The sequence below is a fragment of the Lampetra planeri genome, chromosome 42 (assembly GCF_965212315.1).
Source record: "Lampetra planeri chromosome 42, kcLamPlan1.2.h2, whole genome shotgun sequence".
Lineage (NCBI taxonomy): Eukaryota > Metazoa > Chordata > Hyperoartia > Petromyzontiformes > Petromyzontidae > Lampetra > Lampetra planeri.
In genome coordinates, this window is record NC_136148.1 from 153,175 (window position 1) to 178,503 (window position 25,329).

Sequence of the window (25,329 nt, forward strand, 5' to 3'; positions counted from 1 at the left end):
AGCCACACGCGCGGTAATGGTTTGGTGCGTATTCAGGTGGCCCGCACCGTGTCACCATTCAAGGAGCCTCCAGCCAACGTCACCGACTACTCCAGCTCCACGTGCCCCGTCGCCCCGAGCGTGCCGCGACACACACAGACTCGCGAGCCCCGCCTTGCCGTGGGCACCCGCCGCTCATCGCCGCCAATGCGTTCAGGGCTGGCCACACGGGCACCATTTGGGGAGCCACGGTGGTGAGATGTTGACTACCTCGCCTGGCATACAGGAGTTCGTGGGTTCGATCCCCTCTCTCTCCCCGTGATCGCGTGGATTTTTCTCCGGGTCCTCCAGTTTTTCCTTTCAGATTTAGAATCAACATGAGTCGTTTAGAATATTTGGTTGCTATATATTTCCACATGATGAGCCACTTCGTTGAGCTATCATTTGTGATGGCCAGGTCGCTTCTGAAAAAAGAGCTATGCAGCTCAGTGGGCCTTACCTTGGGGAATTTTATTTATTTTTAGTTTAGTTTAAAGCCGGATCCACTCGGCTCGCGCGCTTTGCGATAACCCCGCGTGACCTCGTGACCTCGTGGCTGGCGCCAGCAGTGGCCGGGGAGCTCAAGGGGCTCAGAGAGAATGATCCGAGGGTTCGAAGGCCGAGCTCAGCCACCCCCACCATGGCTCCAATTCCGCGCGGCGAGAACTGATGAACGGCAATGGCAACGCGCGTGTTTATACCGGAATTCATCGCTTTTATAATCAAGCCAATTGGTTTCAAACCCCGCTGTCCACAGGATATTTTAACAGGGGACGTTAATGTTCATTATTGGACTCCCTAATCCACCAAGTGGAGGAGGAGGTGGGGACAGGGGGGTGGTGGGGGGGGATGGAATCCTCGACAAAATCTCCTGCGGAACCATTTCCTAAAGCGGGGCTGCACTGCCGCCACGGATTCCATGTCCCTCGACACGAAAGCAAGGGGGGCACAATTTAGAACATGTGTGGGGAGGGGGGGGGGGCGGTACATTTTGTTTTGCCAAGATGCAAACGAAGAACCACGTCAAGCAACGAGTGCCAGCGTGACGCGGAGAGCGTTGAGCCCCATTAACACGGCGTGGCTACGTAGGGTGCGAGAGGTTCAACGTTCATACACACATCAACAACAACATGCACACACATCAACAACATGCACATTAACAACAACACGCACATTAACAACATGCACACGCACATTAACAACATGCACACGCACATTAACAACCACATGCACACGCACATTCAAGGCGGTGGGGGCTACCGTCTCGCCGAGACCCCCCCCCCACCCTTGGAAGGAGGCGTCTCGACGAGGGCCCTAAAACGCGGAGCTAAAAATAGCCCCCCACCCCCCGGGAGTCGTCGGCACGTGGCGCACGTGACGGCGTTTACAAACGTGGCCTGGGGGGGGGGGGGGGCGCCGGGGGGGGGGGGACTCTCGCATCCCCCACCGCTGTCGCGGTTCACCAACGCGGCACTCGCGAGGCGGAATCGAGAGCCGCAGTGAAGCCCACCCAGCGAGTGGCATCGCGAGTCACCGCCGCCTGCCCACAGTGGCCGCGCTCTCTAAGCCACGACAGCCCCGTGCCGCGGCAGCATGGAATCCCAGCAGTGTGGAGCGGGGAGACGCGTGCGGCGTCGGGGTCGGTCGAGGTCCTCTCCTCTCCGTGTCTCGGTGGATACTCTTCTCCCACGAGTGTCTCCGTAACGGACGGCGTCTGTCCATTGCTCTCAGGAGACAATTCTCTCCCTGCGCGCGCTGCGCTTCGAGCGACGACGCCAAGTGGCGGCCTGGTTGGAGAGGCGCGGTGCAGTGCCAGTCCCCTCTCGCGCAGCACCTCCGCCCGTGCGCACCACGTCCCTATATACAACGATTAACTAAACTATTTTTATTTTACCAAGGCAAGACCCACCAAGCTGTATTGCTTTTTTCAGAAGTGACCTGGCCACAATTGATAGCTCAGAGAAGTGACTCATCATCATGTGGAAATTTATAGCAGCCAAATACTATAGAGAAAATTCCACGGCATCCGGGTCGGGATCAAACTCATGACCTCCTGTATACCAGGCGAGGTAGTTAACATCTCCTAGTCACCGCGGCGCCCGATCGTGAGGAGTCCGTGCAAACGCTCGTCCCGAGGATGGCCGACGGGCGGCTAACGAGCGTCCCCGACCCCCGGGACCGCGAGACGCGCAGCCAACGGCAATCCACGCCGAGACCGCGGCGAGGCGCTCACGCAACCTCAACTCACGCGGGGGGCGAGGGGGGGGTCCACCGCTCGGCATCGTGGGATTCAGCAAGCGGGATCGTCTCGCCGCGGGGTCGCACCGTTATTTTTTTGAGATGTGAAATTCACCACCGACCCACCCCCACCCACCCGCCAGTTTGGGATGAGGAAGGCCCATTAAAGCCACGGCTTGAAGAGTGGGTGAAACTGATTTTCTTGATAAAGATAAATACCTACAGACGCGATTCGAACCGAGGGTCTCCGCATCATCGGCTCGGTGCTCCCTACGCAGGTATCCTTGTAATAGTCCTGGCCAGGTGTGGTGGCGAGTGGCTGAAGCAAATGGGTGGGTCAGTAAGCCAGTGAGTGAGGAAGTGTGTGAATGAACAGCTGACTGAGCAGGTGTGTTCGGCAAGCTAGTGAGCATGGAAGTGAGCCAATAAGTGAGCGAGTGCAAGTCAGCCAGTGGGTGATGAATGAGTGAAGCAGCGAGTGAGTATATTTAATCACAATTACCGAGGACAGCAAGTCTGTGGTAGGTGGGTGCGTTATTGTGCCAGTGAGAGTGTGTGGACAAGTGACTGTGTGAGTATGGGTCATGTAGCCCGCATACCCAGCCACCGCATGCCTAAACAGCTTTTGTTCGGCCGGATCGAGGGGGCTAAACGGGCACGGCACAGGCTAGAGAAAAGATGGAGTGATGTGGTACAGGAGGACGTGGAGCTGAGTGGACTTGCCGATGACTGGTACCAGCGGTGTCAAGATCGGCCTCTGTGGTGGAGGCTTGTGAAGGACGCTACTGGGCAGTTGGAGGCAGTCGCCTTCCAACAACAACGGAGGGCGGAGGAGCGACGCTCACAACAACGAGTGGAGCACCGGGTGGCTAAAGCACAGCAAGTTGGTAGGGGACACAGGTGGTGCATCAGCCAGTCATCTCGGTCATCTCAGTCAGTCGACCTGTGGCATCTGGCTTTGCCCCGTGACCTCCTGCCAGTGGGCGTTCGACACTTCACGTGGCCTCAAGGTGCACATAGCCTGGCATAAGCGTCGTGGTGACGTCACCGCCACTTAGTGGCGAATGGCGGTTGTTGTGTGAGTAAATTGGTGGGTGGGTAAGCAGGGATGCGATTGAGCGAGTGTGCGAGTAGTAAATGAGAAAGTGAAAGCGGTGAACCGAGTGAATGGGTGGGTGCAGTGCGCACGTACGTGGATGAGCGAGTGATTGAATTGGTGGGTGGGTGGATGAGCGAGCAAGTGGAAGTACGGGTGGGTGGATAAGTGATTTAATTGGTGGGTGGGGGAGCGAGCAAGTGGGTGGGGTAGGTAAGTTGGAGAATGGGTGGGCAGGTGTGTGTTTGGGTGGGTGGGGGGGTTGAATGGATGGGCGGGTGGGATGAGTGACCGGGCAAGTGAGCCAGCTCTGTGTGGTGGGTGTTGACAGGGCCACGAGTGGTGCACGTGCCCACACAGTGGCCACGCCGTGGCCACGCCGTGGCCGCGCCGTGGGGCCCCTAATTTAACCACCCCGGCCACGCCACTCCAGTCCTCCTGTTCCGTTTTTGTCTCGACACCGAGGGCACAGAGGGCACGGCGTGGCACGGCGTGGCACGGCGCCAGATGAACCCTCCTCACCCCCACAACCATCTCGGGGTTCACGCGGGTCCAGCACCTGCCCACTGGTGCGTGCGCGCGTGTCCGAGTGTCAAGGACGCCGCGTCCCTCAGTCGGAGAGCATCTCCTCGTGTCATCTCAGCTCCATCACCACCACCAATATCACCGTTAACAATATAATTGTTACCAAAACCATGTCTGTTATGATGCCAAGCAGGTAGTAATCACAGCACAATACTGATAGAGAGTCTTGAGACCCAGGGAAACTTCCCTCAATAAACAAATGGCATTGTTATTATTGTTGTTGTTGTTCCTCCAGGTTGAGCAAAATAAGCACGGGCTCGCGATTGTGCACCACTTGGCAAGACGGCACTTGGGTTTGTCGTGTTCAGGACACACTGGTCCCCACCACTGTAACGTGGAATTTCCACGAACTGGTGGCACCAAGACAACCCCCCCTCCCGTGGAGCGGAACAAGACCACCCAGAGCTCGTTGGGAGCACGTGACTTGAGGAGCGGCCATGATCCATCCACTGCCGGATGAAGCTCCCCCACCTCCCACCGCCGACCGCCCCCTACCCCCCACCCCCCCGAGCTGTCACGTTCCTTTGCCGTCTTGCGACGCGACACTCCATCTCACTGCGTGGTGGACACCGTCATGTTCTCAATAGGCACGGGACAGCTCGTACATATAAATAGCGCGTGTGCATGTGTGCGTGTGTGCGTGCGTGCGCGTTACGTGTGCGTGTCCGGCTGCGTGAAGTACGTCGCAGGAATGCCCGCGGACCAACGGCCGCCCCCGGCTCCGCACGCTCGCTACCAGCGTGCCCAAAATTGGCACGAGTGCACGCGTGTGGCGTGACTCGCAAGGAGGAGCATAAGTGTGTGCGTGTGTGTGACGTGACTCGCAAGGGGGAACACGTGTGTGTGTGATGTGACTCACAAGGAGGAGCACGTGTGTGTGTGTGTGACGTGACTCACAAGGGAGAGCACGTGTGTGTGTGTGTGTGACGTGACTCACAAGGGAGAGCACGTGTGTGTGTGACTCACAAGGGGGAGCACACGTGTGTGCGTGTGTGTGACGTGACTCGCAAGGGGGAGCACATGTGTGTGTGTGTGACGTGACTCACAAGGGGGAGCACACGTGTGTATGATGTGACTCACAAGGGGGAGCACACGTGTGCGTGTGTGACGTGACTCACAAGGGGGAGCACGTGTGTGTATGACTCACAAGGGGGAGCACACGTGTGCGTGTGTGACGTGACTCACAAGGGGGAGCACGTGTGTGTGTGTGTGACGTGACTCACAAGGGGGAGCACGTGTGTGTATGACTCACAAGGGGGAGCACACGTGTGCGTGTGTGACGTGACTCACAAGGGGGAGCACACGTGTGCGTGTGTGACGTGACTCACAAGGGGGAGCACGTGTGTGTATGACTCACAAGGGGGAGCACACGTGTGCGTGTGTGACGTGACTCACAAGGGGGAGCACATGTGTGTGTGTGTGACGTGACTCACAAGGGGGAGCACACGTGTGCGTGTGTGACGTGACTCACAAGGGGGAGCACACGTGTGTGCGTGTGTGTGACGTGACTCACAAGGGAGAGCACGTGTGTGTATGACTCACAAGGGGGAGCACACGTGTGTGTGTGTGATGTGACTCACAAGGGGGAGCACACGTGTGTGTGTGATGTGACTCACAAGGGGGAGCACACGTGTGCGTGTGTGACGTGACTCACAAGGGGGAGACCCCGCTGCACCTCTCACGCACGTCCTGGGTGCACGCACGTGCGTGTGAGCGGACGAATCAGTGCATGAGTGAAAGAGTGGACGATTGAGTTAATGATTGAGTGGACGAATGAGTGGATGAATGAATGGGCTCGTGAGAGCGTGAGCGAGTGGATGGATGGACGAGTGAATGACAGGGTGAGTGGATTAATGTGTGTGGATGAGTGGATGAACCAGTTTGTGGACAAATGTGTACTTGAGTGAGTGGACAAGTGAGTGGACGACCAAGTGGGTGGGTCATTAAGCAGGTTCATCAGTCCGATGAACACTCACACAGATAATATTTGTCACCACTGTTCGATGAGGACCTCCCCCACGTCACATCATGTCGGTCGAGGTGGTTATTTGACCATACTTCACCATGCTGGTCATTGTGGGCCAGTGAAGGCAGGGAGCAGACGTGGGAGCGCAGGATTACAGTACAACCGTGGACTTTGCTGCACTGCCCTCTGCTGCTGGCATCGTAGCCCCGCAGCAGCCTAGAGCACCTGTGTCATGTACAGCGGTGGGCACCCCCCCAAGCTCGACCCAGGCTCAGAGGCCTGCTAAGCCTCTGAGATCTGACCAGATCGGGAGTATTCCACGTGACTTGGCCGTAGGTCGATCAGTCACCCCACCAACACAAAATGTTCATTCATTTTGTGTCGGCGCCCTAAAGTCACCGCAGCCAACACGGCCACTCGTGGCAGCTCCCCACTACCCAAACACCACCCCCCGTGCACCCCCCCTTCCCCGTGCACCCCCCCAACCCCCTCTCTCCCCCTCCTACCACCCCTAACCCCCCCCCCTCTCAACCCCCCCTTCTCAGCCCCCCGGCCCCAATTTTTGTAACGGGCGGCTTCATGCACGGATGAATGCTGTGTAGCCATCACCACCCCCTCCCCCCACAATGATCTTTATTTAGCCAAGACGGGGTGGGGGGGGGGATGCAGAAGTGACATCGAATTAATAACATCACTTCCGGTTTGAGATAAACCAGAAACACTTTTTAGGGTTGTCTCAAGATTTGCATCTAGGCTGGATTTTCTGGGGTTTTTTGTTATTCAATCCGGGAGCTCATCCCCAATTTCTGCTACAAACCGTGCCATTGCCCTTAACTGGGCATCACTTTCACTGATCAAAAATTAATTACCCATTGATCACCGAACAATTCACTCCCCCACCGAGTCGATTGTCAGGATTCCAGCCATCACCATTCGAGACTAATTCCATCACGTTTCTACCGTCCCATTTATACCGTTCTTTGAAATTGTTTTCATCTCATTTGTGTTCGCAACCCGTAACATTATCAATCACTTCTGCATAATTTACATTAATCTTTAATTATTTATACTTACACATAGGCTTGGACTGTATAGTATTCTAATGCATTTAGTCAATGAATGATGCCTGATAACATACCTACACAACCCATTGTACACAGGTTCTGTGTTAGCCAGGGAAGAGATGGCATTACGTTGCTCATTGCCTTGAGAGGGGGGTGAAAGGAGGAGGGGATGGGGAGACTCGGGGGGAGTGATATTCATCAGCACGGATTCTCACGCATGTAAACGCACGAGGATCGATCGACCGTGCGACTGTAGGAAGCGTGCGGCAGCATGCGCCAGTCTTGAGAGGCCTGCATGGTGACGCCAGGTATCGCTCGCAGCTAATTGCACCTGTCGGGTAACAGGACTGACGTGAGCGAGTCGATGGCCTCGTCCCGCCCACTGGCCATGTCACCATTCACCCTCCGGCCGAATTCCATGAATTTATACGTGATTCACAATCGTGGTCTGAGAAGCGATTTAATTTTGTTTGGCTTATTTAGCCATTCGGTTTGTCGAGCTTTGTTTTGCTCTGGATAGCCGTAATGTAACACAGGAGCCCGGCACAATTGGCACAAAGTGGTATAGAAATGTTTCGTGCACACAATCACGACGCACGCGTTGTGAGCCATGACCTTCCGAGCGCGAATATGAACTGTGGATGATGACAAAGGTAAAATTGCAAACAAATACAAGGGGCATGCTCTAGGGAGAGAACCCAGAGTGCAGTGAACATCTCATCGCAGATGTGACGGAGCCAGTGGCATTCTCAGCACGAGTAAGCCACCTCCGATTAGCACGGTTGGCTACGTACGGTGCGAAAGAAGTTCAACGTACATATGAGCTGCATACCAGACGAGGTAGTTAACATCTGCCACCGTTGCATAAGCCACGTCTAAGGATGATGCGTTCCTAACTTGTTATATATGCCATATTATTATTATTATCCATGAAATTTATTGCCGCCTCGGCACGCGGCGCTATTTGTACGAGCGAGGGTGAGACAAGGTTGAGAATACGATTACAAAAGGTCACCGCGCAAACGGAATGCAGGGCTCGGCAGTGAAGTCCCGCCGCTGTGTGCTGTGTAAATAACGCGGCACAGCAGCAATGCCGCTTGGGCTGACACCCACAAATAAATAGCCACGAGTAATTTTATCATCCCAATTCTGAGAATAGTTACATTAACCCATATGATAGCTCAACAAAGTGGCTTATCACGTGGATGGCAGGGAAATAATCTAAAAACGCGTGTTTCTAAGTGTGGGAAGGAAAAACCGGAGGATTCGGAGAAAGATCCACGTGATCCAAGGGGAGAACATGCAAACTCCAAATATATAGGCGTCGGGGTCTGGATTGAACCCACGACATCCTGCACACCAGGCGAGAGACATACCATCTCACCACCACGGCGCACCGTCGACCTCCGGACCCACAGCTGACACTAAGAGTGGCTTCTTCTCCTCGGCACTGCCGGAGATATTCAGAGCGACGTCAAAAGATACTTTCCGAAAATCGGATTGTAAATATAATTAGGCCTAAGTTCAAATGGGGAAAATATTAACCCTCTGGGATTTTCTCATGATAGAAATTACCACAAGCAATGTAAATGAACTACGGGATATGAGTGAAGAACGGTTATTGCGCAATCCACGCTCTGCCGTTACGCAAGACAGAATATTTCTCTATGGCGCCAAGAAGGATGCGAGGAGGGGGGGGGGATGGAAATGTCAAACTTGGTAATTTGGTCTTCGAACGGATGATCTGGGTGACCGCTAATAAATCATTAAAACTGTAAATTGCCAACAGAGCGCGCTCTCCCTCTTATTTTATTCATAAAAACGCTCACTTCATGCCGAGCCAATTTACCAAAGTAAATTGACTCGGGTCCCCCTGATCGGCCACGCGATGAAAATTCTTAAGAGTTTTGTGGAAGAAAGTCTGTGAATGATCGACTGCTGCAGCTGTGAGACATGCAAACGTAACCACGAGGTGTGATGTTATCTTACTCACTTGGTATGCAAAAAGTCGCGGGGATTTTTCTCCAGGTCGGCTTTTTCCACCCAACTTTTAGAATCAACACGCGTTTATATTATTTTGATTATTTATCTGCAATAAATTTCCACATTATTAGCCACTTTGTTGAGTTATAATTTCTGGCCAGGTCACTTCTGAAAAAGAAGCTAATAGCTCAGTGGGCCTTACCTGGTAAGGCAACACGTTTTTTTGTATTGTTTTGTTGTTGTAACGCTCAAACCCGCCGCTACTGGACATCTATGAAAAAGAGCTTTATAGCTCATTGGATTCCTCCAGGAAAATATTCTGATTCTGAACCGCTGCGTCACTCAATGGGTGCGAGCGTCGCGTGGCGGTAACGGTCGGTCGAACGCGACAAAATGCTTGACGCACGGGGACGGGGCAAGGATGATCGAGCGATCGACCACGCGGCCCCATCCCTTCGCGGTCATCCACGCCGCTCTCGTCCCGGTCGAGAGATTTTTGTGACCACATCACCGAGAATTGCGCCTGGGGCGTGCTTGGTTGTGTGGTCACCGTATCCCTCGGGTTGCTACAGGCTGCGTGGCGAGTGCAGCCGAAATTGATTGTACTGTACTTCAATGCTCCCTTCCCTTCACCAACCCACACTGACCAGTGAAGCGATGTATGGTCAATCAACACTCACTGGCGCCCGCCAGTGAGCAGTGGATTGACAAATGGGCTGCACACATGGATTTAGGCTCCAGGTGGCCGGTGGTAATGCAGGGAATCCACGTTACATCCCCCCGTGATCAAACCGAGTTCTCAGGTGTGGAGAGCCGATGGTCTCAGCCCGGTCGGCAACAATGCAATGCCCCCCCCCCAATCCGTCCCAACCCCTCCACCCCCACCTCCCCATCTCCCAGCTTCCAGCTCTCAGAATAAAAAATATCGATTTCACTTCCACGTGATGAACACTTGTGTGTGTGGCCAGGATGTGTGGGAGAAATGCAGCGCTCTCTAGTGGCAAGAGATGGGGGGCCTCCTGCCAATATAAGGTGCCCAGGGTTCACGTGTCCCTGGCACGCGACCGTGTGAGCACCGCTCAAATGGAGAAAGCTTGAGGCAAGGTCAACTTTATAAGTTCACAAGGTCAAAGATGGGACTGGAAAGGTCAGGGGGCTAGAGATTCAATGGTTTAAGATCGGGCAGGCCTTCATCTAGCTGTGGATGGATCATGGCTGATGACGATGATAGGAAGGACGAGTCTGATCGCCTGCACGAGCCGGTGCGGCAATGCAAACGAGTCGCCCCCCAGCGGTGTCACAGGGGCACGATGAAAGTTGACCGAAATAAAAGCAGCACTTAGCCAATCAAAGAAGGGGGGGGAAGGGGGCGTGCCACTTGACCATGACGTGACCTTCTCGATCCACAAATTAATCGTTGTCATTTATTGCAGTTTATTGATTAAATGTTATTGATTAGGTTTTATTGTTTATGCTCAATAATTTGCCGGCGGAAATTTTTAATATTAATTACCATCTCCCCACAACGCCCCCTCGCTTCTCCCCCCGCTCTTGCTCTTAAAAGAGGATTTTGTTTTGATTAAAACACTTGCTATTCGGTTTACTTTTTCAATTTACTTTATGTTCAGTTAACCGCGGGACTAAAGTTGAAATAAAAGGGGACATTTTTACAGACAAGCAAACATTTTCAAGATGGTGGCCCCGAGCGGACGGCGAATTGACGGGACAGAATTGATATTTGGGGTGCAAAAATCGATGTTATGGATCATAATTAGCGAACCTAAACACCTCAGGCACGCCAGGGGGGCTTCCCCGCGGATGAGATTGTGCGCGTAGCCCCACCTACTGGGCACGCCGGTGTTTTACGGCGAGGGCGAGAAGGAAGGAGCCAAGCGAGAGGCTGAGCTTCGGGGTTGCAAACAGTCTGGAGAAGGTCAAGCAGAGGTCGCAACCGGGTACCCGATACCCGTACCCTACCCGATACCCGGCTACCCGTACCCGGCCGGGTACGGGGTAGCCATTTGCGACCCTGGTGCGGCCGGGGACGGGTACGGGTAAGGAATCAAAACCCGTTTGTGACCTCTGAGGTCAAGGGAGCCTTAGGTGATGTGGGCTTGTGTTGAGTACAGGCAAAGAAGATTCAAATAAACTTAAACTATTTTGAAAGCTAAACTATTTTTTGTATTTTACCAGGAAAGGCCTACTGAGGTATATTAGCTCTTTTTCAGAAGTGACTTGGCCACAAATGATAGCTCAACGAAGTGGCTTGTCATGTGGACATTTACAGTAATGGAGGGGAAAACCGAAGGACCCAGAGAAAAATCCATGCGGACACGGGGAAAGAGACATGCAGACTCAAATATTATTTGTTTCTTTCGGTTAAGTCACGTCTAAAGATAAAATAATAAATTAAATTAAATAATAGAATACGACGTTTCGATTGCAACACAAGCAATCATCATCAGGTATAATGAAATAGCGACATAAAATCTAACCAGAAAACTATAGACAGACATATTAGCAGACAGATATCACCAAGATACATAGCGAGAGCAACACAGGTAACAGAGAGGGGTGATCGTCTCTGTGGGGTGGCCTTAAATAAACAGAGGGGGGGGGCGGAGGCAGAGAGAGGGAGGAGGGTTAGAGAAAAAAATTAGCATATCAATGAGTGGTCAACAGACGTGGTGCTGCGAATGCGATGGCACGGCAAGCAAGCCTGAAAATCAGGAGAAGGACACACTAAAATTAAATAACCTAGTAAAATATCGAAATGTAATGTAATACAACACAGAGGGTCGGTCAACACACAATTAACGCATAGCCTGGTTGATTACGTATTTCAAAGATTGCTAAGTTAGAATTTAAGTGTGAACAATCTAAAGAGAGGACACAGGCAGAGAAAACAAGTCGCCAGAGAGAGAGAAAAAAATAAGCTTAAAACTTCCCCGTAGAAGTGGTTCAATCTTAATTTTAGAACTTTCGTGACTGCAGGAATTATTATTTGTTTCTTTCGGTTAAGTCACGTCTAAAGATAAAATAATAAATTAAATTAAATAATAGAATACGACGTTTCGATTGCAACACAAGCAATCATCATCAGGTATAATGAAATAGCGACATAAAATCTAACCAGAAAACTATAGACAGACATATTAGCAGACAGATATCACCAAGATACATAGCGAGAGCAACACAGGTAACAGAGAGGGGTGATCGTCTCTGTGGGGTGGCCTTAAATAAACAGAGGGGGGGGGGCGGAGGCAGAGAGAGGGAGGAGGGTTAGAGAAAAAAATTAGCATATCAATGAGTGGTCAACAGACGTGGTGCTGCGAATGCGATGGCACGGCAAGCAAGCCTGAAAATCAGGAGGACACACTAAAATTAAATAACCTAGTAAAATATCGAAATGTAATACAACATTACATTTCGATATTTTAACCTAGTAAAATATCGAAATGTAATGTAATACAACATTACATTTCGATATTTTACTAGGTTATTTAATTTTAGTGTGTCCTTCTCCTGATTTTCAGGCTTGCTTGCCGTGCCATCGCATTCGCAGCACCACGTCTGTTGACCACTCATTGATATGCTAATTTTTTTCTCTAACCCTCCTCCCTCTCTCTGCCTCCGCCCCCCCCCTCTGTTTATTTAAGGCCACCCCACAGAGACGATCACCCCTCTCTGTTACCTGTGTTGCTCTCGCTATGTATCTTGGTGATATCTGTCTGCTAATATGTCTGTCTATAGTTTTCTGGTTAGATTTTATGTCGCTATTTCATTATACCTGATGATGATTGCTTGTGTTGCAATCGAAACGTCGTATTCTATTATTTAATTTAATTTATTATTTTATCTTTAGACGTGACTTAACCGAAAGAAACAAATAATAATTCCTGCAGTCACGAAAGTTCTAAAATTAAGATTGAACCACTTCTACGGGGAAGTTTTAAGCTTATTTTTTTTTCTCTCTCTCTGGCGACTTGTTTTCTCTGCCTGTGTCCTCTCTTTAGATTGTTCACACTTAAATTCTAACTTAGCAATCTTTGAAATACGTAATCAACCAGGCTATGCGTTAATTGTGTGTTGACCGACCCTCTGTGTTGTATTACATTACATTTCGATATTTTACTAGGTTATTTAATTTTAGTGTGTCCTTCTCCTGATTTTCAGGCTTGCTTGCCGTGCCATCGCATTCGCAGCACCACGTCTGTTGACCACTCATTGATATGCTAATTTTTTTTCTCTAACCCTCCTCCCTCTCTCTGCCTCCGCCCCCCCCCTCTGTTTATTTAAGGCCACCCCACAGAGACGATCACCCCTCTCTGTTACCTGTGTTGCTCTCGCTTTGTATCTTGGTGATATCTGTCTGCTAATATGTCTGTCTATAGTTTTCTGGTTAGATTTTATGTCGCTATTTCATTATACCTGATGATGATTGCTTGTGTTGCAATCGAAACGTCGTATTCTATTATTTAATTTAATTTATTATTTTATCTTTAGACGTGACTTAACCGAAAGAAACAAATAATAATTCCTGCAGTCACGAAAGTTCTAAAATTAAGATTCAGACTCAAATATACAGCAGGCGTCTGGGTCGAGATCGAACCCACAACCTCCTGTATACCAGACGAGGAAGTTAACATCTCGCCACCACAAATACAAAGGCCATAGACTCGTACAAAGAATCAGGCTTGGAAAGAGATCCACAGACTCGCAGAGACCCGTAGATGAGAAGGGCTATGGAGATGCGATCTGTGCAGGGCAGAAGGAGTAGAGGGAGTAGAGGAAGGGGGGGGGGGGGAGGATGCGGTGAAGCAAGACACAAGGGCAATGGATTTGAGTCGAAGAGAGGCGCGGAATAGAAGCGCCAGGAGGGAGGATATCTGAGCAGCAGACGATGCAGTCGTGGGGGCTTCTGGCTGAGAAGATTTCAGAAACGTTAACAAAGTTAGGGTGGCTTTTTCCTTGAGTATCGAATGACAATAGATTAGGACTGTAATTTAGAGAAAAAATGTGTTCACCATTCTTGACGAGAGGGAACATGCCACTGCGTCAGACGTACTCGGATAGACTTTTCCCATCCACGCTCGGATGTCAGTCATCCACGTTCGGATGTCAGAGTGCGGGTCAAACCATCGACTTGTTCTACATTAAGTTGAATTGTCTGAAGCTACAGATAATTGCCTACATTATGAGACCACGCGTGTATACTTATGATGGTTTTTAAATTATGATTGCGAGCTTGCCTAAAAGTTGTGAAACTGCCTTTGTCTCCCCAATGCTGATGTATACACACTGCACCAGGTCTTCACTTGAGGCCGAGTTGAGCAATGGGTGGCCCCAGGATCAGTTCCAATATTCACCGCTGAATATTGGTTGTGAGCGGGAATCTAATCCAGGATCAACGGGTTTGTAGCGTTGTGCGCCAACCACTGTGCCACTGCTCAGTAACGACACAAGCACACTTCCCCTCCCACGGGTGTCAGAGAGTCAAATGCATTCTGGGGGCGCACGCGCTCACCATTACTATAAATAAAGCATCGCCCCTCGCTGCCCACAACTCTCCCGTGCGCGCGAGAAAAATATCGCCGCTCCACGACCTTAAATCGGGCGGCTTTGCATCGCGCACTCCATCTCCACTCCGCGTACTCCATCTCCGCTCCACGTGCACCAACATAGGATTTCCCACCCCCCCCCCCCCCCCCCCGGTGCCAGCGAGGGCCCAGGCTCCGAAGCGGTTTTATTTGCGAGCCTTCAAAGCGGCGGCTCTCTTCCATCAGGCCCAGCGGTGCGCGTGATGCCAAACCTGACCGTGGCCGGGAGGGTTAGGCTGTGACAAAGTGATTGGCATCCCGATTGACCGATTGAATTCGAGGGCGGTTTGTAGGAACGCAATTCTGCGTTTGGATTTTTTTTGTGACGAGGTGATCCCGGTACCTCCGATTGCTCCTCTCATCGCCCGTTGAAATTGAAGTGACTGTACGTGAAGCTCCGCGTGCGACGATGACGCGCCGTGCCCATGCCGGAGAGCCCCCAGAGCTCACAGTACAACCTCGTAGGGAGGGTCCTGCATAGGGACGTTTGGCCAGTTGCATTACTAGAATTACGATTAATAACAATAATTAAAATAATTTATTAATTTGAGCCACCAATTCCGGTTGTTCTAACAAAGAACCGCTGGTTATGGCGTTACGAATACGCGGTAATTTATCTCAAGAAAGAATTCGGCAGAGGAGTGTGAGAAAAAAGCTCCTCGTTAACTCGGTTTAGTCTGAATTTAGAGGATTCATTTACATAATCCGGTGGCCAATCTGTACGCAAATGCACTATGTATGTACTTCTGGGGAATTCCTCAGACCGCTGCACCAATTTCAATGAATAACGAGGCAACTGGAAGTGTATGATGTGTAGTTTTTGCAAACGAGGTGTAAAAAAATAAATTACAAATAAATACATTTTTACTTTCTATTCAGCTAATCGGCCAATTCAGCTCATCGGCCTCCCGGCACTGTTTATGCACTCTACTATTTAATTTAGAGGCCATGGCAAGTGATGCAAGCCCCATTCAAATTCATACAATGGATAGATGTGTGCAGGGGTTGCTCATGGGGGGGGGGTGGGGCGGTGCTTGAGTTTAGAGGTTGAGATGGAGGTTATTTGTTGCCACGGAATCTCAACATGGAATCAATATCGACGTCACGTGACGAGGGCGAGTGCTGCTGCGAGCGCCAACCTCCGCCCCGAGGGTAACGCATGCGCAGCAGCAGCGGAAGGCGCCAGCAGAGGGCAGCGTCTAACAACGAACGGCAGCTTCCAGACAGTTTTCTCCGCGGCTCCCTCTCCGCACGTGCGTGCGCGTTTGGGTTGTGCCGCATCTGCTCGTGGTTCTCTCCATCTCACACGGCGGCTGAGCACGGGGCACCACCAAACGGCCAAAAGCGTCAACGGGATGGCAACAAATGGCGCTGTCGAGCCGCGACAGATGGGAGCGGCGCTACATTTCTTGAAACGAGCGAGATTGTTATTGTCAAGGGCTTTTGGCGGAAAGAGATGGTGGAAGGGAATTCAGAATCAAAATCTTTATCTATCCTGGAAATATCCGATGAGCTATGAAGCTCTTTTTCACAAATGTCCATTAGTATAGGAAAAGCAAGCCAATTACTCTAAATAAATGATAAACTCAAACGAAACTTTTTATTTCACCAGGACAGGCCCACTGAGCTATATAGCTCTTTTTTCAGAAGCGACCTGGCCACAAATGATGGACCAACGAAGTGGCTTATGTAGTGGAGATAGATAGCAGCCAAATACTCTTAATCCATGTTGATTCTAAATGTGGAAGGAAAAACCGGAGGACCCGGCTTACAATCCACACGACCACGGGGAAAACATGCAAACCCCAAATATACAGCAGGCGTTAGGGTCGGGATCGAACCCATGACGTCATGTATACCAGGCGAATTACTTACACTTTACCCCACCACCACCACGTGACATGCCGTTCGTCCAGCTGTGGTGAACCCCGTCAACATTGCTGTGTGCAGCACAGAGGCGGTGGTGGGGGGGGGAGGCGGGACTCAAGAAACCTGCACCATTTTTTTCAACTCCCCCCCACACCCCCCAACTTTCGATACGTATTGCTTTTTTAATTGGTGCGGCATCTTATACTTCTTCCAATGCAGCCAACCTCATGCATTATTTACACCAACAATGCACTGGAAGGGCACAGGGGGCTGTCTCTCCGTCCCGATCGGTGTAATCCAGAGGTCATAAAAAAAATTAAACGTGGCGACGCGGTGCCGACAGTGACGCGGCAAGTGCCCGGCTCGAGCAGCGATACTCGACAGACAAGCTCCGTGGAAGGTGGGGGGCGAAACCTTAGCTGCATTAACCCAGGGGAGATGTATTATTCAAGGCTCGTAAAAACACGGGGAGGGGGGGGGACCACAGGGCGTGCGGGGGGCGGGGGATAGCGGGCCCCATGGGGCGTGACGGCGTAAAATACGCCCTTCTCGCCTTGCTCTGCCCCCATTAGCATGGGGAAAAAACCCCACGGAGAAAGTTAAATTGCGCTCGTGGAAGGCCGGATAATGTAACGCTCGTATGAGGTGGAAAGTAACAACCTTAAATTCCATGGGTTCATTAATTGTTATAACATAAAAACGTGCAGCCCTGCACGTGCTTGCTCATGCCACTGCTGCCACCGGATGGACCCCCCCACTGGATGGTATATTGGCCGACTCTTCTACGCTGGCCACCAGACATCTTGCAAGAGGTGCGAGTACCCACACTTTACCCCACCACCACATTCTACCTGTCAATTGACTACCTCCGGCCATACCCATTGATAATTGCTGCTGTGTGGATAGAGACCAGCGGGAGGTGGGGGGTGGAATTTAAGAAACTTGCCAAATGTTTTGCTTCGACTGTCGCGCGCGCCGGGAGATCGATCCAGCGACCTCCGGATCGCAAGCCCACGGTGCCGATCGTCACACCGGGGCAGCGTCCCTCGGGGCAGCACGAGGGCATGGCAAGCTGCCTGCGGCGCCGCCTCATCCGGGACATCCGTCTTCAAAATGAAATGGGCGAGCCGCGACGAATATGCCGTGCGAAGCGGGGGGCTCTCTCCCGCGCGTAATAACGAGGCCGCTCGCGTGTTCTCGGAACATTATGCCTAGGAGTGTGAAGTGGCACTTGCACAACCGGAGGCATCCGGGAGATTATCACCTCGGGAAAATTTAATACAATTCGAAGATCTTGAAAAGTTTTAAGGTTCCTCAAGTCGAAAATTACAAAACGAAAGTGTAGAGGAGTATTGTGAGTAACCAACGAGGGGGCGAGATCAGAAGGAGAGGCGAGCGGGTTGACAGTCAAGAATGACGTAACGTCACGGGTTACGGAAGGGGCTTTGGAGAGCACCTCCGGGAACATGGGCGGAGCCGAGCCGGGGGGAGGAGCCACCCAAAGGGTTCTTAAGGGCGGCCCCGTAATGGAGGCGTCGTCGTAGGGAGCCAGGGTAAGAATCGGCTGCAGAGGGTCTGTCCCTCCTCGTCGCGGAGCGGTGTTGGCTGAACCCTCGCTCCGGCCAGACGAGTGAGAGAGCCCATAGGGTAGCCGAGGTTAGGACCCAAATAGTATCCAGCGACCGTGAGAGAGTAGACCTGCACTGGTGTGAGCGTAGGATGTCGAGTGTGACAGTGTTTTAATAAACGGCAATAGCCCTTATAGAATTCCTCATCTCGGCGTGGTTCTACTGCACTACAATAGTAATAACTTTCAGCAGACGGCCAATGCAAGGATGAAGGATTAACTATTACATTCTTAATTTTAGAACTTTCGTGACTGCAGGAATTATTATTTGTTTCTTTCGGTTAAGTCACGTCTAAAGATAAAATAATAAATTAAATTAAATAATAGAATACGACGTTTCGATTGCAACACAAGCAATCATCATCAGGTATAATGAAATAGCGACATAAAATCTAACCAGAAAACTATAGACAGACATATTAGCAGACAGATATCACCAAGATACATAGCGAGAGCAACACAGGTAACAGAGAGGGGTGATCGTCTCTGTGTGGTGGCCTTAAATAGACAGAGGGGGGGGCGGAGGCAGAGAGAGGGAGGAGGGTTAGAGAAAAAATTAGCATATCAATGAGTGGTCAACAGACGTGGTGCTGCGAATGCGATGGCACGGCAAGCAAGCCTGAAAATCAGGAGAAGGACACACTAAAATTAAATAACCTAGTAAAATATCGAAATGTAATGTAATACAACACAGAGGGTCGGTCAACACACAATTAACGCATAGCCTGGTTGATTACGTATTTAAAAGATTGCTAAGTTAGAATTTAAGTGTGAACAATCTAAAGAGAGGACACAGGCAGAGAAAACAAGTCGCCAGAGAGAGAGAAAAAAGATAAGCTTAAAACTTCCCCGTAGAAAATTAAGATTGAACCACTTCTACGGGGAAGTTTTAAGCTTATCTTTTTTCTCTCTCTCTGGCGACTTGTTTTCTCTGCCTGTGTCCTCTCTTTAGATTGTTCACACTTAAATTCTAACTTAGCAATCTTTTAAATACGTAATCAACCAGGCTATGCGTTAATTGTGTGTTGACCGACCCTCTGTGTTGTATTACATTACATTTCGATATTTTACTAGGTTATTTAATTTTAGTGTGTCCTTCTCCTGATTTTCAGGCTTGCTTGCCGTGCCATCGCATTCGCAGCACCACGTCTGTCGACCACTCATTGATATGCTAATTTTTTCTCTAACCCTCCTCCCTCTCTCTGCCTCCGCCCCCCCCTCTGTCTATTTAAGGCCACCCCACAGAGACGATCACCCCTCTCTGTTACCTGTGTTGCTCTCGCTATGTATCTTGGTGATATCTGTCTGCTAATATGTCTGTCTATAGTTTTCTGGTTAGATTTTATGTCGCTATTTCATTATACCTGATGATGATTGCTTGTGTTGCAATCGAAACGTCGTATTCTATTATTTAATTTAATTTATTATTTTATCTTTAGACGTGACTTAACCGAAAGAAACAAATAACTATTACATTTTTTTTTTACCAGGCAAAGCCCACTGGCCTATATAGCCACAAATGATATCTCAACGAAGTTGGCTTATCACGTGGAAATTGATAGCAGCCATATACTGTAAATGTGTGTTGATTCTAAATGTGGAGGGAAAAGCCGGAGGACCCAAAGAAAAATCCACGCGACCACAGGAAGAACATGCAAACTCCAAATATACAGCAGGCATCAGGGTCGGGATCGAACCCACGACCTCCTGTATACCAGGCGAGGTAGTTAACATCTCGCCACCGTGGCACCCCTTAAAGTGAACCAATGACTCGTTTTGGAACGTACTGTACACGATCCGCCGGCTCCACCTCCCCGGGAGGCATAAACGGTTCAGCCGGCACACGTGTCCCACCAAGCGCCCCCACTCCCTCCACCCCCCCTGGCAACCCCACGGCTCGCTGATCAAAAACCACGCTGGAGGATCCGTCCCAGAGTGCGAGACGCAGTCACAATCCGCCCGGCGTACATAAGTCCACTTGACGTTTGCGCCGCTCGTCCGTGGGTTAGTTACTCTAAAGCGGAGCGCTCCACAGAGGGTTCACGCGCTCGTCCATCAACGCGTGAATCGCACATGCCTCGTCTGGACGCCTTTCTTCCACCAACACGCTCCCACCGAGACCAGTGCATGGCCAACCTTTGTACAAAACAGTGATAACGCCGCTATTTTATTGCCAAACACTGCCAGAAACTACCTTTCTGTCAACGCAAGAGCCGGGCATGAGGTCCGGAGAGCTTCCAGCACTCGGAGACAACCGACGTCAAGGCGGCTTCATCTCGCGTAACTCATTACGTGCCTTCATGGTGGTGGATTGTGGGTAACACGACATGAACCGTACAATAAACCACTTTAGTCTGCGCTCCTTCAACAGACAAAGAGCAAAACTAAACGAGCTCTCCCGAAGCCCTCTCGTGGCTAGCAGACTTCGACATCTGATTTAACAGAATTGATAACACGGACGAGCTTGTCTCAGCGCATGAAAATAAACGAACATCGAAACCGTCAGTCAATGGATCTCAGGCAACCCTAAGATGTGATTTCAACCTTCCGAGTCGCATCAGCAATAGCGCCTGTTATTCCCCACAATCCACCACAAAAGTGCATAATGAGTTTCGTACTATGTTTATGAACATCGGTGAACGGACCCCACGGTGCTCGTGGAGTGCTCTTGCCAATAACAGTAGTCAACGCAGCAGCAGCATTTGTGTAACCGGCCACACTCAGAAAGTTGAACCCTATTCAGTGTCTGCCTGCTTAAGTAAATTGCTGACGAGATAAAAGTGATTCAACCTACCAAAGGCCATTAGGCTGCTGAACAAAAACCTCATTTAACGGTCCCGTAATGTTGGTGCCGACTCACTCGGCCGCTTACCCTCCCACTCGCCCGCTCGTCCTCCCGCTACACCCGCTCACCCTCCCACTCACCCGCTCACCCTCCCTCTCACCCGCTCACCCTCCCTCTCACCCGCTCACCCTCCCACTCACCCTCCCACTCACCCGCTCACCCGCTCACCCTCCCACTCACCCGCTCACCCGCTCACCCTCCCACTCACCCGCTCACCCCGCTCACCCTCCCACTCACCCGCTCACTCGGCCGCCCGCCTGGTCGCCCACCCGCCCACTCCCTCGACAGCGTCAATTCGACCAGTTGGTGTCGCCCACCCAGGCCCCACGCCGCCTGTGCCACCTGGGCTGGGGGCCTCACCTGCCGGCGAATGACGTCGAGGCTCTCCTGGGCTCGTGCCATCAGACTCGCCACCTTCTCAGGTTCCTGCAAGGCACGGTTCTCCCGGAAGGCATCCTTCACCCTGCGCAGGGCGTACTCCCTGCACACACGCACACACGCACACACACACACACATCTCCATCTCGATCACTCACCATCTCCGCTCCAGGAGGTTCATCAGAACAGTAGGAATCTGGGGGATGTTACGATTCGTTAATTCATTATCACGTTCTGCAGAAGGTTGTTGTTATTACTCCACTTGGTTACCCAAGAAAGAGTCTCCGGACTCCTTTTCAGGAGGGTCCTCCAAAGCTTTCGCTGTCGGGGGGCAGTGAGCGACACATCAGGCGATGGTCCTTCTCCTTCATAGCATAGACATTAAAAGGGCCACTTCCCAGACGTTGCCTACTATTTCCTTTTCCTCTTAAGACAGTGTTATTGGCCAATTGAGGAATGTGTTGGGTTTTTTTTCATGGATAACAAAGCACTATTCCAGAGCCTTAATGGATGCGGGCATCAAAAAAAATCTCACAAACCCGAGACCTAAATAAAATGTTACAAACCATCTGTACAATTGTAACGCTTACGCTGAGATTGCTTTCCGAAAGTACCAACAGATGAATATGAGAGGGGGAGTCTGGAAAGAGGGGAAACGCTTTCGCCAGGAAATGACAGAATAACTGAACGATTCAAGTGGGACTCAGGATATAGATGAGAAAAAAAAACACAAAAGTCATGTTCAACAAAGTTCACAGTTACCAAGGGCAATTACTGAGGGCAGTTACCGAGGAGAAATGAGAGCAACATCCATGTGCCTAAAGGAGAAATGTTATGATCCGTGTATATAGTCAGTCACCGAGGAAAAACTTACTTGCCATGAAACACATGCTGAACCACCAACAGCAATTACACATGCCCATAGCGGGGACCAGGATATTATTCGGCCATCCACTCTTACATACATCCACAAAACGGTGCTAGTTTTAGCGGCCCATTGGGCATTATGATGATGGAATTACTCCATCCCTGCCACTTTTCAATTGTGAACAGAGCCCTCTGGCTACACTAAAGATGCTGGCTTACTCCAGTGTGGGTAAACCCAAGATTTAAACTTAGGGTCTAAGTGGTACTGGCTCAACACGAGCATACAGCTGAGATGATGACAATGCTGACTGTCTTTTTACATCAATCGATATAGCTTAATTGTATTACAATAAAGTGTTATGATTCGGCCACAACATCCAGTCAAAAGTTTGGCGGTAGCAACAGCAGGTCAATGTAAATTGCAGAGATCAAATCCTGCGCCAGGCCACCGCATCTGCTAGACGAGTGCAAGCCACAGTGTAAAGCTTCTCACGTTTCAATTTCGAACGCACAGTGTGGGGCCCTGTCAAAAGTTTGAAGAGTGATTTCACCGAGGAAAAACTTTGGGCGAAAGCGGCAGTGAAAACGAATTAGGGGAAAACAAATAAGCACCGACGCGGTGCACTGCCCATCTCGGGCTCGGGCTAACAGACAGGCCGTTATGATCTGCGCCCCGATCTCGTCCCGTGAGCGTAGCACAACTCTCCATATCTCAATCCCATGCTGCATCAGTGTCAAGCCTGACCACTTTAAACCACAAAGTTAGCATCTCCCCGCTCAAGTGAGCATGGGGCGAAAGTGTAAGTTCCGCACCACTATGGAAGATTACCAAATATGAAATAAGAGGGAGCAGAAATGTGTGGGGTCAATCAACCGTTTGCCAGCAGTCGTGCGAGGAAACAATTTCAGGGCTGGGAGGAGGCTCACTTGTGGGACAGGCTAAACATGGCTTTTTTCTTTCATTTCGCTCTCTGAAACTGCAGCAATTTTCACCCCAAATCTTAGAGACTCTCTGAGCTGGACACAAAATCGTTTAGAAATTACTCAAGAACAACAACAGAGCTGGGGAAAAGGAAAAAAAAATGCAAATTATATTTCCCGGGCCTTCTGTGCTGCTCATATTACATTTTTTCACGTATTTCATATCAAATTTTTCTCTCCCTTTCGAAATAGATGAGCGATAATTTTACAGCTAAGGATTCAATTTCTCAGGGCTGCATGCAATTTTGACTGCCGAGGGCTCCCCTGAGTATTGGCACTCGCTGCGCGATGGCAGTAAAAATTGCGGGATCGCTTAGATTTCCCAACAGGCAAATCCCACCACACTGAGCGATGTCAAGCATCGTAAGATTAACGCTTCCTAAATCGTTAGCAACACACGCGGGGCACTCGGGGCTCAACGCAGAGGTCAAGTCTGGCTGCTCCCCTCGTTGCCTTGAGCGAGGTTCTCGGCACAAGCCGCTGCCCACTGCTGTAGGCTCAGTGTTCCGAGTTTGGACCGTGGTTATTAAAACGAATTGAGGTTTTAGTGTAAAAGTAAATTTGTATGCAATATTGCCCTCCACTACCAGTGGTTTGAGAGTCATCCAATCCAAGAAGTCATCACGGATAATGCCGTGGATGCCACTATGCCTCACCATTGCTTCCTTCCTTCTGCCAGATCCCATATCAATTATAGTTGATAAGACTGCAAAGGGCTGCTGTTATAGTCTTCTGCCATCTGGCTTTCAGTCTTCCCCTCAGTCACACGTCTCACAAAGTAATTCCAATTTTATAGACCCCCGGAGGTCGATTCGCCAAGCTGACCTCCGACTAGGGTTTCCTTGCAGTGCCTTCTGATTATGAGTCTGGTGATCCAAACTATTTTTATTTTACCAGGCAACCATAATCTTTGGTTCTTTCGGTAAAGTCACGTAGGTATAAAATAAAATAAATCATGACGTTTCGGGCACAACACAAGCGTCCATCACCAGGTGGGAAAGCATGGTCTGCTGCTGAGGCAGACTGTTTTAAAAGGTTTGAAATGGGTGTAGCTCAAGGGTAATAAAGAAGTGGTCGGGGCTAGTGATGTTAATGTGAAAATTAGCATGTAACTGTAAGATAGGAAAGCGGCCTCCTCGACGGGGGCACGAAAGTGGCTATGTTAATGTGAGAGATTAGCACGATGTTAATGTGAGAAATTAGAGGGCACGGAAGTAGCTATGTTAATGTGAGAGATTATCATGATGTTAATGTGAGAAATTAGAGGGCACGGAAGTAGCTATGTTAATGTGAGAGATTAGCACGATGTTAATGTGAGAAATTAGAGGGCACGGAAGTAGCTATGTTAATGTGAGAGATTATCATGATGTTAATGTGAGAAATTAGAGGGCACGGAAGTAGCTATGTTAATGTGAGAGATTAGCAACATTAACGTCATGCCAATCCCTCACATTAACATAGTCACTTCCGTGCCCTCGTCTAGGAGGCAGTCTTCCTTCTTTTCTCCAGTTACATGCACATTTCTCACATTAACATCACGAGCCCCGACCACTTCTTTATGACCCTTGGGCTACACCCATTTCAAACCTTCTAAAACAGTCTGCCTCAGCAGCAGACCATGCTTTCCCACCTGCTTACGGACGCTTGAGTTGCGTCTGAAACGTCGTGATTAATTTTATTTTATACCTACGTGACTTTACCGAAAGAACCAAAGAGTATGGATTTCTGCAGTCACGAAAGCTTCAAATCAAGATTTTACCAGGTAAGGAAGCGACTTGGCTACAAATCATAGCTCAACGAATTGGCTTATGTCGTCATTTATAGCAGCCAAATAAACTAAACGAATATTTATAAATGTAAAGGAAAATACAGGAGGTTCCAGAGAAAAATCCACGCAACCACGAGGAGAGAAACATGCAATTCCAAATATACAGCCGTCAGGGTCGGGGTCGAACCCACGACCTCCTGTATACCAGGCGAGGTAGTTGACATTTCACCACTGCGGCGCCCCAAGCACAGCTCCAACTGATAGCAATGAAAAAGACGAGAGGGGATCAAGGCTAAGATTTGATGCCACCACATCCTGCTACACTTCCTTCCTATAGATCTCTCAACTGCTGCACATGATTTCTAATATCCGCTCCTAGTCTCATCAGCCCTATACCCTGATACTTTAGGTCTTCCCCTTGTAACAGTCGACACGTCCGTCGAA

General features: G+C 50.1%; 2 protein-coding genes across 4 annotated transcripts in view; one reads left to right on the plus strand and one right to left on the minus strand.

Annotated features, from left to right (window-relative positions):
* LOC144732245 (protein phosphatase 1 regulatory subunit 3D-like) overlaps window positions 1–4,148 on the plus strand; it is a 57,836-nt gene extending 53,688 nt beyond the window's left edge. Inside the window, exon 4 of one of the 2 annotated variants that reach the window (XR_013588167.1) lies at window positions 3,825–4,148. The gene's annotated coding sequence lies outside the window, so the exon portion shown is untranslated. Of the gene's footprint in view, window positions 1–36; window positions 3,393–3,824 lie in introns of those variants that run through there. The other variant, XR_013588168.1, reaches the window with a different exon arrangement.
* The window catches only part of LYRM4 (LYR motif containing 4), a 103,340-nt gene that overhangs the window by 75,447 nt on the left and 2,564 nt on the right, over window positions 1–25,329 (minus strand). For both annotated transcript variants that reach the window (XR_013588169.1, XM_078613665.1), the window contains exon 2: window positions 21,252–21,372. Coding sequence is in view for 1 of the 2 variants with exons in the window: in XM_078613665.1 (XP_078469791.1) it covers window positions 21,252–21,372 (121 nt within the window). In the remaining variant the exon portion in view is untranslated. The remainder of the gene's footprint in view (window positions 1–21,251; window positions 21,373–25,329) is intronic.